This window comes from Microplitis mediator, chromosome 6 (assembly GCF_029852145.1).
Source record: "Microplitis mediator isolate UGA2020A chromosome 6, iyMicMedi2.1, whole genome shotgun sequence".
NCBI lineage: Eukaryota > Metazoa > Arthropoda > Insecta > Hymenoptera > Braconidae > Microplitis > Microplitis mediator.
Window position 1 is genome coordinate 10,587,885 of NC_079974.1, and position 13,615 is coordinate 10,601,499.

At 31.1% G+C, this 13,615-nt stretch overlaps 2 protein-coding genes across 3 annotated transcripts; one reads left to right on the plus strand and one right to left on the minus strand.

The window, feature by feature from the left end:
* The first annotated feature begins 464 nt into the window (after positions 1–464).
* Positions 465–7,444, plus strand: LOC130669387 (ras-related protein Rab-14). Of its 2 annotated transcripts, none has more exons than XM_057472264.1 (7): positions 465–777; positions 1,791–1,903; positions 1,985–2,111; positions 2,186–2,303; positions 2,377–2,495; positions 7,018–7,086; positions 7,187–7,444. In XM_057472264.1, exons 2-7 carry the CDS (start codon positions 1,798–1,800, stop codon positions 7,302–7,304), a joined length of 657 nt encoding a protein of 218 aa, XP_057328247.1. In that variant the 5' UTR covers positions 465–777; positions 1,791–1,797; the 3' UTR covers positions 7,305–7,444. The 2 variants fall into 2 exon arrangements, with proteins under 2 accessions (XP_057328247.1, XP_057328246.1); XM_057472263.1 differs by having other exon boundaries at positions 466–883.
* Positions 7,445–11,396: 3,952 nt separating this feature from the next.
* On the minus strand, positions 11,397–13,585 carry LOC130669385 (tRNA-dihydrouridine(20) synthase [NAD(P)+]-like). The gene is made up of 5 exons (XM_057472256.1): positions 13,048–13,585; positions 12,546–12,886; positions 12,047–12,465; positions 11,619–11,966; positions 11,397–11,549 (listed from the first exon to the last, which is right to left on the minus strand). Exons 1-5 carry the CDS (start codon positions 13,217–13,219, stop codon positions 11,441–11,443), a joined length of 1,389 nt encoding a protein of 462 aa, XP_057328239.1. The 5' UTR covers positions 13,220–13,585; the 3' UTR covers positions 11,397–11,440.
* Positions 13,586–13,615: the final 30 nt, after the last annotated feature.

Sequence of the window (13,615 nt, forward strand, 5' to 3'; positions counted from 1 at the left end):
AGATTTGCATCAACTTGCACGCAAGTATTATCCAGCCAAGGCTTGCCAGAAACTTGTCGTTAAGTTGGCCGCAAATGTTTCACTGCAGAACTTGCTGAGCAATTATCTTTAAAGTGTGGCTATCAGGGTATCAACTTTGGAAATACCAACCTTTGCGGCCAACTTGGCGTCTAGTTGCAGCTGTTAGTTTGCCGCCAGTTTCTCACCAACTTGGCTATCAGGGAAAGGGGCATAAAATTTGCCTAAAAATTGACGACAACTTTCTTCTAGTCAACTTTTGAAGTCAATTTGCATTCTAATGCGGGTAGTAAATTTACGTCAATTTGAGTAGCAAGTCGCATACAAATTGTCGTAAAAAATGGAAAAGTCCGAAGTTGACGGACATTTGCCGAAAAATTCAAGGAAACTTTTGTAAAGTAAACTTTTGGTAAAGCAAACTATGCTAGGAAGTTGGGCGGAGATAACTATGATAGACCTGCCAATGTCTGCAATGTACAGTTTGATTACAAATTAATTTGAATTGAGATACGAAAGTAGGCTTTGACGTTATAATTTTAACAATATAATAGAATTTATCATTTTAATGGAAATATTTGTCAAGTACAAATTGAAACTGATTTTTTTGTATATTTTCTAGAATTTTAGTTTAAATCTTGACAGCTCTTTTGTGTGACATTCGATTGTCACCATAGTGGATCACTATCCGCCATATTCTGTCCATTGAAATTGTGTATTTAGTATGACTGTCACTTCAGTTTTCAATTCATAATATTAGAGGTAAAATTTCAATATTTGTGAAGTGATAGATGCGTGAAAGTTTTCTTGAATTATTTTTTAACGTAGTAAGAAATTTTAAAGTTTTATCTATTTATTTCATTAACAGGTAAGTTATGAAACTGCTACTATAGTTCGTTTATGAATAAAAACTTGTAGAATATAAATTGTTGTCATAACAAAACGTACTCATCACATCATTCAGTTCATTATTAAACATCTTGTATGTAGACTCATCTTGAAGAAAAAATAACTTGTCTGAATCGATTATTGTTGTTATCAACCTATACATACATACCTAAGTAAAAGATTCTGATCATCGTTGTCTAAAAGTTCATTTGTAGTCTCATAGCTACTGATAGCCTTTCATAAGACATCGATATATAAATTTGTCAGATGTGTTTTATTTGGGTTTACATATATATATATATATATATATATATATGTTACGGTGACAATTACTGCCCTTAAATTTCTTTTTTTATGAGTGTGAATGTAGCAGACATCAGACAAATTTAAAACTATGAATAAATAATTTAAAAAATAATATTTATAAAAAATGCACTTATCAATTTCAAAATTTTTTGAACGCGCATTTTTAAATATTTTATCTTATTAATTATTTACTCTATTTATTAATAATTTTAAATTTGTCTGATGTCTGCTACATTCACATTCATTCTTTTTTTCAGTATTAATCAAAAATATGTTGATTATTATCGACATAAAGAGCTTACAAAAATTTGAGTGTAATGAAATAATTTTTAGACATCGCGCTTTAAATTCAAAATTTTTTTCAACCATGAACAATAGCTTTCTTTCATTTTTATTTCATCGCTACTTCCATAATAAAATTTTTCGATAACACATTAATGAACTCATTTATCAATATTTGCATGTAGTTATTTTTTTTTTTTTTTTTATTAATCACATTGAATTGATGTGTTCAAACGATGGAAAAAAATCAAAGTAAATGAGACCTTTTAAAATGTGTTAAAATATTTTATGATTTTTAGATAAACAATGTCGACAGGACCGTACAACTATTCGTATATATTTAAATATATCATTATAGGAGACATGGGTGTTGGAAAATCATGTCTTTTACATCAGTTTACCGAAAAAAAATGTAAAATATACCAACTTGAAGTTTATAAATTTGAAATGATGTTACTTAAATTTTGACGATTCCTTATGTTATGTATTCCAGTTATGGCAGATTGCCCACATACCATTGGCGTAGAGTTTGGTACTAGAATCATTGAAGTAAATGGTCAAAAAATAAAGTTACAAATATGGGACACGGCTGGACAAGAGCGGTTTAGAGCAGTTACGAGGTGTTAAAATATTGAATAAATAATGTTTATCATGACAGTTGAATAATTACAAGAAAATATTCTTTTTATACTAGATCATATTATCGTGGAGCAGCTGGAGCACTTATGGTGTATGATATTACTCGACGTTCTACGTACAATCACTTAAGTAGTTGGCTAACAGATACGCGCAATCTCACCAATCCAAGCACGGTAAGAATAAATTATTTAAGGTTTACTTGAAATATATTTATTTTTATTCAGCAACATATTTCGTTGTTTATAGGTTATATTTTTGATTGGAAATAAAAGTGACTTGGAAAGTCAACGGGATGTGACCTATGAAGAAGCGAAACAATTTGCTGATGAGAATGGTCTTATGTTTGTAGAAGCTAGTGCGAAAACGTAAATATAATTTTTTTTTTTTTTGCAACTTTATGAAGAAAACTCAAACTTTTACCATGCACTTTTTTAAAATCTACATTTTAGAAAAAATTTTCTAGCTTTTGTTACGTTTTGGAAAATTACCCTAAATTAATTCAAAATAAAAATAAATTTTAATTATTAAATTTGATCCAGGTTTGGCCTCGTTGGAGTGTCTATAGACCCTCGGTGGGCCCTGGTCGTCGATTATTCGATTAATTATTAATTTTATTGAATTTTCGCTATTTTATCTATTTCACGACCCGGTCTCCATATCATTTAAGAGGATGCGGGATTTTAAAGGATCCTGGATAGCCAGTGGCAGCGTCCAGGCCAGGGTAAATTACTAGATCACCGGTGTCAGCGTTCCCCAATGTCCAGATGAAACTTTAAGGTGCCAATGGCACCCCCAAATAAAGGGTTAATTAATTTATAATTAATTGTGGTTAATTTTATGAAGTGCAAAAAGTGGAGGTTCGAGCTCTATGAGCTCTCTCCAAAGACTGACTGTATACTCGTTATAAAAATATTATAAGTTGCAACAAAGTTGACAAAATGTTGACGCTGCATCTCAGGTTCTCTGTGAGAGAATCGTCGCCCAGTAAACACATTGACGTAAATTTGACGTCAGAGTGACGTTACGCTATGTCATCATTTACGTAAGATATAAGTCACGAATGAGTCAGGTGTGACTCATTATTTCCCACTTTTTTACATAAGATTATGATGTAAAACTAATGACGTATGCATGATGTAAATGTGATGTCTGTGTGACCTTCTATGACGTCAATATGACATATGGGTGATGTCAAAATTATCAATTCGGAAAAAATATTTTGAAAAAGAAAAAAATAAAATGAAATACCGAATTTTTGATTTGATTATTACCGCGCGAACGCATTGTGAATTCTGAAACAAGATTAGATAAAGTTAAATGATGAAAAAATCCTGGGCGTCAGCTGGGTTCGAACACGGCTACTCTTGGCTGGTAGTCCTGAACGTTGCTCACTGGTCCACATCACGAGAGTTCAAATCTCGTGCTTAATTGATGTATTTAGAGTGAAATGCCGGAAAATACAGAGTTAATAAGTTATCGTGATGGATTTTTACAAAATTTAAAAAACTCCATGAACTTATATGAAATTTTATAGAAGCAATATTTGTCGACCTCGATGATAATTGTATAAAATTTCATTAAGTTTCATCAAATTTTTTAATTTTTTGTTGTGATGTGAAATTTAAAAAATCTTATATAAAATTTTGCGAAACATTAAATAATTTCACAAAATCGTATGAAATTCAATCGATTGAAAAATTGTGATACTAAACTTTAAAATCATAATAGCAAAAGAGTTCAAACGGTCGTTACATTTTCTTTGTCATCCTAAATGATATTTTCGATATATCATTTAAAAAAATAAAGTTAATTTTTTTATGCTCACGCTAATGTTTTAATTTAAAACGTCTGAATGATCTATTATCGAGTTTATCGATTACTTTGAGCCCAAAAATGTTCGACGTTTAGTTGTTATTTTTACACATTTACACATGTTTCAAAATTCATTCTATGATTGTTTTATTTCAATAAATAGATGATAAAAAACTATGACTCGGACATTACATCAGCGTTGCGTAAAATACTGACTTGTCACTGATGTAAAGATATGATTTAAGAGTGACATCCACATTACGTATAACCGTGACTTTGCTACTGACATAAATGCATGATTTTAAAATTACGTCATTATGATATACGGATAATGACTTTATTACTACATAACAATGTGATGTAGATTCTATGTCAAACGTATGTAATACATAAGTCATAACTGTGACATCGTACAAGAGTCATGCTTACATCAATATGATGTCACAAGCTTTACATCATATTAAAGTCATGTAGAACGTCAGATTGACATCAAATTTACATCAGATGTCGTGACATTGCTATGACCTATGTATGACGTCAAAATAAGGTCATGTGTTCACTGGGGCGTGACCCGGGTCTCATGCATCGTCATCTGTTTAGACTTCCCGCAAGCCACGCTGACTCTTATCGTAACTAATTTCCGTTACATTGCATAAAATTAATTTATTAAAAATAATTAATTTAATCGATAAAATATTAGACGCGGATAAGTGTACAGGAATAGGTGGGATAGAATAAGGGATAAGCGTGCGGCACGATAACGTGCCACACAGTAGGCTGTTCCGAACACAGGTTTTTTTCTGTATCTTTAGACACTACGTAAAATATTACGGGAACGTAACACTTTCATGATTTCATTGAAACTTATTTTCAATTTAACAACATTTTAGTTATTTGACATTTTTTGTGATTTCAATTTTTTGCACACCTCGATCGCAAAACCGTCGTGTGTGCTCTACTGTTGAAAATCCGACTTAGCCGGACGCATTCACGTTAAATTAATTTTCTTATTCCCCTGGTTATGAAAAATGATTTAATCCATGCCAAGTGTATATCTATATATTAGTCGATTCAAATTATTTTAAATCGTTTCAAATTGTTATGAATCATTTCAAATCACTTTTCTTAATCAAGCTCATGTAGCGTAATGAATTCATTGAAAATTTTGCATTGAAATTTTTCAAAGAAAAATTATTCTTGGAGACATTGATAATAAATATTAATGTCATAATGTAACATAGAATATACCATATTACTATCCAAAGAGGTACTTTGTATTCTGTCGAAGAACAGAGGAGCACCTGTGTCAGAATTGCTTTCAAGTTTGGAATATTATAGTTCTAGAATAAATTTCTTACCAAGGATACCACAAGCAGCTAGGCGCAATCTCGTGGCGAGCACTGAACTACTCCCGCTGCTTCAGCCTAGTACCGGTGACTTTCCCTTCCCAATATTTACTTTATTCAACTCACGCGTGCTATTCACGTTTTATCATGCCTAAAATCCGAACCTTAAATGGCCGTTTACCGATTGGTGAAAAATTATTAGTCAAAACGCAATAACGATGTCTACAATTCCGGCCATTGTGACGTAATAAAAATAAACGTAACTATCTTTCAGGCTCTAACAGAATATTAGGTAATTACAACTCCCTGTTGTTACCCATTGAGTAGCCAAGATTCTGAGGCCGAATGTTTTTAACGTGGAGTTAAAGCTTTGACTTATTGAATTTGAATTTCCGTTCAACTAAATCTACATCCCTATAGTTTTGTCATATCCTTAATATTTCAAGTTTTTTCTCACCATGTCACTAAAAAACTATTTAGACTTTGCTTTTTAGGCAATTAATAAAACGCAAATAGCGCACATGTTGAATAAAATTATGGGCGCAACATGTAGGTTGAGTCATAATCCTTCATCCACGATGTGTTTAGCACTCGTCTTCGGTGCGCAGTATTCACTCGCTTCGCTTGTGCCGGCGCACCTACGACTCGTGCTAACCACTTCGCGCTGACACATTATGAATAACTTACCCTACTAGTTACGCCAATAACTATTATCTCCCAAGAGTGAATTACGGCAAATCTTCATTGCTTGATTATGGAAAATCATCGTGAATCGCCATGATTCTACATGCTGTTACCTCGAATCACCGTAAAATATCACCGAGACTCAACGTGGAAGCTCACGAAAATTTTACCGTGTCTCACCGTAAATCACTATGAGAAATAATCGTGATTACACCGTGACTCATCGCAAATCACGATGGAATCTCACCGTGATTTTACGCTGATATCACTGCGAATCACGGTGATTCAGGATTTTGATAGTTGATGCGTCATTCGATGTAGTTATTTTAATTTCAGAGCTGATTAAATTTTGGAATCAATCCACGAAGTATGTTGAAAGTTATTCGAAAAAAAATTGTATTTTTAGAATATCTTGAAACGTACCGTACGTTTCGAGTTCAATTTCTCATAGAACATAGAAATAAGCCAACTGCTTCAAATACCGCCTCAAAGATCCAAATTGGTTGATTTGTTCAGAAATTATAGCTTATTTACATACACACGTTTGTACATACTCGGTCACCCGCTGTCATCTGATGAAATAACCTGGGCAGAAACAATTGTGTTTCTTCTCCAGGGTTTCTGCCCGCTGTATGTAGGTATTGGTGAATTACGAGTTCGCTAGCAGTTGTTTGCAGCATCGACTTGAAATTAGCTTGTTTAGACTGGCTGTAGAGACACTGAAACTTCAAGTTTCGATGCTGGTATTATGAAAAAAAGTTTAATCAACTTTAGAAGATTCAAAAGAATTTAATATGAGTTTACTGACCATCAATTTCAAATTATTATATCGTGATATCAATATTCAATCATTTACGAAATGTTCGTAACACTTCTACCTGGCATCTCTGTCCAACCATTCTAAGATCAGACTTGGTCAGTTAACTTATCGTGTAACTGCTATTAATGAATAAATACTTGTGTTAATAAACCCAAATACAGATTAAGCAATTTAACTAATAGAATAATCACGAAGTGTTAATATTTGATTTAAATGTAATTTCAGGGGTCATAACGTTGAAGAAGCTTTCTTAGATACAGCTAAAAAAATATTCCAGAGTATAAGAGATGGTCGGTAAGTATCAAGATAAAATTCAATTACATTCGTCGAATATTATTGACTTAACTAAATGTTATTTAGCAAATATTAAATTATTAATTATTATTTTTCATAGTTTGGATTTAAACGCAGCTGAATCAGGAGTTCAGCACAATCCCAGTCAGCCTGAACGTACTAATTTACATGGGGCTACTAGTGAACAACATAGTGGCAGAGATTCCTGTTCTTGTTAATCGTTTTCTCTACCAAAATCAATTGATTCATGACTACTAATAGATAATGCGATTATTGTTCACATTCAAATGTTTCTAATTTTATTCATTAATCTGTATTGCAAAATCAATATTATATGATTTTTTTATTTATTTATAAAGTTATAGTTGAATAATTTTTTATGTACAATGTTACTTTTGTAGTCGAATTCATTTTATAAGTTTTTAAATTTATCTCCTTAGTTTAAGATTATATTAATCTATTTGAATTTATAATACAAAACCAATTGGACCATACGTATGTTTATTTAGGTATTGATATCTAAAATTATTTTAAGTACTCGTCAAAATTACACTCTACAGTGTATCACATTATGAGAATATAATGATATTTATTTAAATATAATGATGAAGTAAAGTATGGAATGTATTAATTTTGTTTCTCAGAAGACCCGAGTTATGTCAAAAATTCAATTAGAAATCATGAATAAAAGTTATACTTTTAAGCGATTCATTAAAATTTTCAAGTAGTCTGCATGTCAACTATTGCTTCCGCTTCCGAATTATGAATTTTACTTTTCCGAGAAACCGTTAATTTTTTAATAAAAATATTTTCAAGCGAAGTCTTATTCAGAAAATCGAGTGTAACGAAAAAAGGGATATTATCATAAGAACGGAAATTGATTGATTAATGATATGGAGCTAATCAGAAACCGGTTCCTTCCAGTGCCCACCCCTTGTTACAGAAGCCGTTTCGGTTTTTGTTTAGAAGAGATTTAATTGATCATTTTTCGTATACTCAATTGCAAGGTCCGGATAGATATCTAGTGTTGGAGACATAAACACACATAGAAAATTTAATCCGCCGTGTAACTGAACACGTGGAAAAAATTTACTTTTTGATATTTAAGGTAAAAGCACTTGGAACTTGGATAAATGTGGTGAACCTTGATCCTAAACAATTGCCACCATTTCCTTATTATATCTTATATACGCGTTGCGGAAATCTCTACGTTCCATCACAGATGACACCCCCTAGTCTTAAATAGTGGCACGACCGTTGATCCAAGGACAATTAATCCGCGACAATTGATCCGAGTGATGATTTATCCGCCGACAGTTTATCCTAGCGATAATTGATCCGTTGACAATTGATTTACCGATTATGGATTAAATTTTGGTGTAAATTGATTTCACTAGATAATTTGTTCAGTATCATTGCAAGCGTGGGTGTGCTAACATACTATTGTAATTACACACACACACAAAACCTTTGAAAAAGGGCACATTACCATTGCACACGTTTGTGTTTACATATTTAAAGTCTTCCTCGAAATTAAGTCGCCGTCGGTTTTGACTCCCACTCTTAGAAAACGAGTCTGATCTCACGCTGTTACCACACATCATGACAAACCGAAAATTTCCGACGGATCCCGACGACAAATTACTCTCTGGAAGGACTTTATCTGATTATTTATTCAGAGATATTAACATAAGTTATTGTATGCATTGTGGGGTGGGTCAATTGTCAGGTAATCTCTAAAATATAATCAAGCACCACCACCATAGCAGATTTTTTCAAGGCTTCCAGAAGCCTGCTTTTAAGTTCGATAGTTGCTAGCGTCAGCACTCACCTATTGGTCTTGCCCCAGATATTTGGGGCAAATTTGAATTGCAAATCTTATGTTAGCCTTACACAAGAATTTTGTTGAGAACAAATTTCTACGAGAAAGTGTTATAATCAATCCTTATTTTATTTAAATTATTTTTTAGAACAGTAAAGAAGAATCGTTGATATCGAGTCATCAAAAAACATTTTGTTTAAGATAAATAGATAAAAATTTTGTTTAGGGTTAAAAAAGAAAAAAAACATTGTTTCATAATTATTTAAAGTTAACGGATTATTCAAAATATAACATGAACACTTAGGGCCAGTTTTTCAAACCGAGTTTATTTTTATCCGGGTTTTAATTAATATTGCTAGTATATCTATATATTAATAATATATAGATATTAGGGTGGATCAAAAGATGCAAATATTTTTTTTTTTTACAAGTGACACGGAAAAATGGGTTGCTAGACACCTTAAAAAAATTCTCACCAAATATGAGCTCTTAATTTCAATAGGATGATTGCCCTCATCGCAGTTTTTTATTTTTTTCTCAGTCTAATAGAAAAAAATTCATACCTCATTATTAATTGATTGTACCGAAAATTGTTCTAGAAGAATTTTGTAGGAAATTTAATTCTCTACAAAAAAGGTATCTTATATTTTTCCCGTAAACCTTACCATTTGAATGATATTGAAGATTTAAGTTTGATTATTTTAAGACAAATTTCATTTTTGTTTATGAATTTTATAACTCGACAATAAATGACTATTATAAAATGCGCAATATAAATTTTTGTAGGAAATTAACTGCTCTATAAAAATGGTGTCTTATGTTTTGGCGATTAAATTAAGCCTTCAAAAGATATTCATCATCAAACTTCCATGTGTACTGATTTTAAGAGTTTTTGATTAGATATTCGAAAAATATCAATTTAATTTATGAATTTCATACAAATTTTATTTGTTGTCATTAATATTTTCATTATTTGACTTTTATTTTCAGAATTTTTTTTCAATAATTCTAAACATTTTATTTTTAATTATTAAAAATCACGATTATGTTGTTTTTTTTCAATAACGTCTTCAAAATGGTTTTAAAAATTTTTCCACCATAGCTGGATATTGTCCTAGGGAAAATTTCTTCTCTAGAGAATTTGTGTTTTGTATTTTATTTCTTATTGCAAGTTGTTAAAGAGCATCGAAAAAATTACCCTACTTACAACAAAAATTGTTTGAAAATTAATAACAGCTGAAAATTGAAATAAAAAATTTTTTCATAACTAATTGGACATTTTTTTCTCTAAAACTGAAACGTATTATATTTATAATGAAAACTTTGCTTTTTCTATTAATAAATAATTAACTAAGCGATAAATGGAAAATTAATTTTTTTAAATGTAGACAAAACACTTACACATAAACGAAAACTTAAAACTATTTTGAAGTTTCTCAGTTGATAAAAACTAAAATTCGTGTAAATTTTCTCAAAACTTATAAATTAAATTGATATTTTTCGAATATCTAATCAAAAACTCTTAAAATCAGTACACATGGAAGTTTGATGATGAATATCTTTTGAAGGCTTAATTTAATCGCCAAAACATAAGACACCATTTTTATAGAGCAGTTAATTTCCTACAAAAATTTATATTGCGCATTTTATAATAGTCATTTATTGTCGAGTTATAAAATTCATAAACAAAAATGAAATTTGTCTTAAAATAATCAAACTTAAATCTTCAATATCATTCAAATGGTAAGGTTTACGGGAAAAATATAAGATACCTTTTTGTAGAGAATTAAATTTCCTACAAAATTCTTCTAGAACAATTTTCGGTACAATCAATTAATAATGAGGTATGAATTTTTTTCTATTAGACTGAGAAAAAAATAAGAAACTGCGATGAGGGCCATCTTCCTATTGAAATTAAGAGCTCATATTTGGTGAGAATTTTTTTAAGGTGTCTAGCAACCCATTTTTCCGTGTCACTTGTAAAAAAAAAAAATATTTGATTCTTTTGACCCTTCCCTAATAGACATACTAGCAATGATAATCAAAACCAGGATAAAAATAAACTCGGTTTGAAAAACTGGCCCTTAAGGTAAGAGCTTTCAGATTTTCTAAAAATTTTTTAACTTTTTTTTGGTCATAAAATGATATTTTCTTTTTCTATAATTTAAAATGATTTGTTTCAGAATTTACGCTTGAAAGTATCATACTGCTTTTAAGCTTAAAATTTGACAAGTCAATTTAAATCATGTTAAGCCATAAAGAAAAAATATTTTATAATATAAAATAACTCAAAATTAATTGAAATCTTAAATCGTTTTTACCAGCTTTTACTGTCACGATTCGAAACGATTAAGATTTGAATACATTCTTATCATTTCAAATGATGTTTTTGTTTCAAGGTTAAGTAGGATTCTGGGTTACAAAGTATCTAGGTTGTAAGGAATCTAAGTTATGAAATTCTGAATACTTTATAAACATACAATACACATTTATATGACCAAAGATTCACATATTTATTGAAAATTTGATAAATTATTTTCGTAAGCTTCCATTTTTTTTTAATAATTCTTCATCGATGACTCCTAATGAACAAAGACATACTAACGCTGCGCCTTGCTCAGCTCTTTTTTTATTTTTTTCCCTATAAAAAAATGTTCTCCAGTAAATATCATAGAAAAACTGATCAAAATATGACTTTTAAAATCATTACCAAAATGTAGAACTATATCTTTTATTATCTACAGTGACGATTGATCGAAAAAGTTTATCTTCAAACCAAGTATGATAAACGGGTACGATATGAGTTTTTTTGTTTTCTCGTAGCCATTTCAAAAGCTTTGTTTTGGGTAAATCATTGTCAAATGAAAATCGTCTTCTCAGAAATGCACATCGCAGGACTATCAAATCATCAACATTACATTCCGAATTTTTTGTAGAATGATTTTCGTTCATGATCACACCAATTCTAAGAGGTGCTACTTGAAAACGACCATGGAAACCTTTTTTTTGATACTGGTCGAACTTTAATCGACAATAGTCATCCATGTCCCAAATTTCGCTATATTTCAAATATATATTAAATGCTTTATGTAATAAATAAAAGTTAAGAAAATCAATGAAATTATTAAAATTTCTTACCAGATTTGCTCAAGAGTTTGTGCTTTTAAAAACTCTTTCCCTAAGGGTGTTTCCTGTAACTCTCGAATGATATTTTGTACGCAATATTTAGTATTAGATGGTGAATTGTCATAATCAATAGCATATTTAAGGTATGCTTTGATGACGATATCAATCGGTAACAATCCTTCTTTTCGGAAAATTGAGCAATTCCATTGTGCAGCTCGAGCAAGCATAACACTGCTACACGCTGTTTCCTTTTTAAATTTTTCTATGTCAGAATATTTTTCAATTTCTTTAGAACCACCATTCGCAATTACTGGTATCGAAAGGCGTTGAGCAATTATTCGAATCATTTCATTTCTATTTGCATGCTGTGGTCTTTCATGAACTGTACGACCATGAACAGTAATTGCTGAAATTCCACTAGATTCAAGAGTCTACAAACAATGATGAAATAGATTTGAATTGGAAAAGTATAACTTAATTTTTGAAAATATTTCAGGACATATTATCATACATCGCATAAGTTTAAAGTCTTTTGAAGGTCGTCGAATACACGTATTTTACAAGTAACAGGTATACGAACGCCATCAATTAAGCGTTTCAAAATATTTTTTGCTTTTTGTTCATTGTTCAATAGAGCTGCACCCATTCCACCTTCAAGAGAAAATTTTTTAGGGCATCCCATATTTATATCGATGCCTGACACATCGTTTTCTAAAATTTGGGCAACTTTTAAAGCTCTTTCAGGATCAGATGTTCCAAGCTGTAAAACAACATGGCTTTTTTCTCGAAGGCAGGTCCGAAAAACTATTGTTCCATCAGTCTGGTCAATGTAATCAATCGTTCCCAGAACATCTGAAAATGTAATTTATTGTAAATATAGAAAAAAATATTGAACAACAAAGAGCTATTAACATTGTATATTGATGATACAATAACCTCTTAAAAATTTAACGATACTAAAATAGTTGAATTGGTACAAATATGAATTCTAAGTACTTGGCTAAATCGATTACCATTTATCTGACGAGTTGAACGAAGTAATTTAAAATCTATCAACTCTTCAGTATATACAATGTCAGCACCATAATCTAAAGCAAGAAGTCGCAAAGGCAAAGTTCCCGCTCGTACCATAGGGGCCAAAATAATCTTGTTGTCGAAAGTAAGTTTTGTTTTTTTTTCGTCCATGATTAAATATTATTCGTGAATTTGATTTTATTCTATTATATAAGAGAACATTAATCTAAAGTAACAGAGTCGTTAACTTCAATTAATCTATGCATCGATCAACGCGAATAACTAACGTATAAATATAAAAATATGGAGTGTATTGTTGGATTGCACGGAAACAGTAAACTATTAAGGCTATGTCACGATATACACTGTGACCACTGTAAGGTGTGACCTCCGACATGCATTACGAGCACTGAACAGTACTCGCTGTGCAATATCGGAACACGGCTTAAATTATCAGTGTAATGTATACATGCACAACGGCAGCGTCACCGAAAGAGAGGCACGAAATTCTTGACAGAACTCGTGGAGGCGTATTTTCATACACACAATACACGCTTGGGTGCATGC

Excerpts from the sequence above, each read along its gene's own strand:
- LOC130669387 (XM_057472264.1), top strand. The coding sequence starts at position 1,798 with ATGTCGACAGGACCGTACAACTATTCGTATATATTTAAATATATCATT. Across the intron at positions 1,904-1,984 it reads TCAGTTTACCGAAAAAAAAT|TTATGGCAGATTGCCCACAT; the intron begins GTAAAATATACC and ends TATGTATTCCAG. Across the intron at positions 7,087-7,186 it reads CAGAGTATAAGAGATGGTCG|TTTGGATTTAAACGCAGCTG; the intron begins GTAAGTATCAAG and ends TATTTTTCATAG.
- LOC130669385 (XM_057472256.1), bottom strand. The coding sequence starts at position 13,219 with ATGGACGAAAAAAAAACAAAACTTACTTTCGACAACAAGATTATTTTG. Across the intron at positions 12,887-13,047 it reads TTCAACTCGTCAGATAAATG|ATGTTCTGGGAACGATTGAT; the intron begins GTAATCGATTTA and ends TTACATTTTCAG. Across the intron at positions 12,466-12,545 it reads AGACTTTAAACTTATGCGAT|ACTCTTGAATCTAGTGGAAT; the intron begins GTATGATAATAT and ends CATTGTTTGTAG.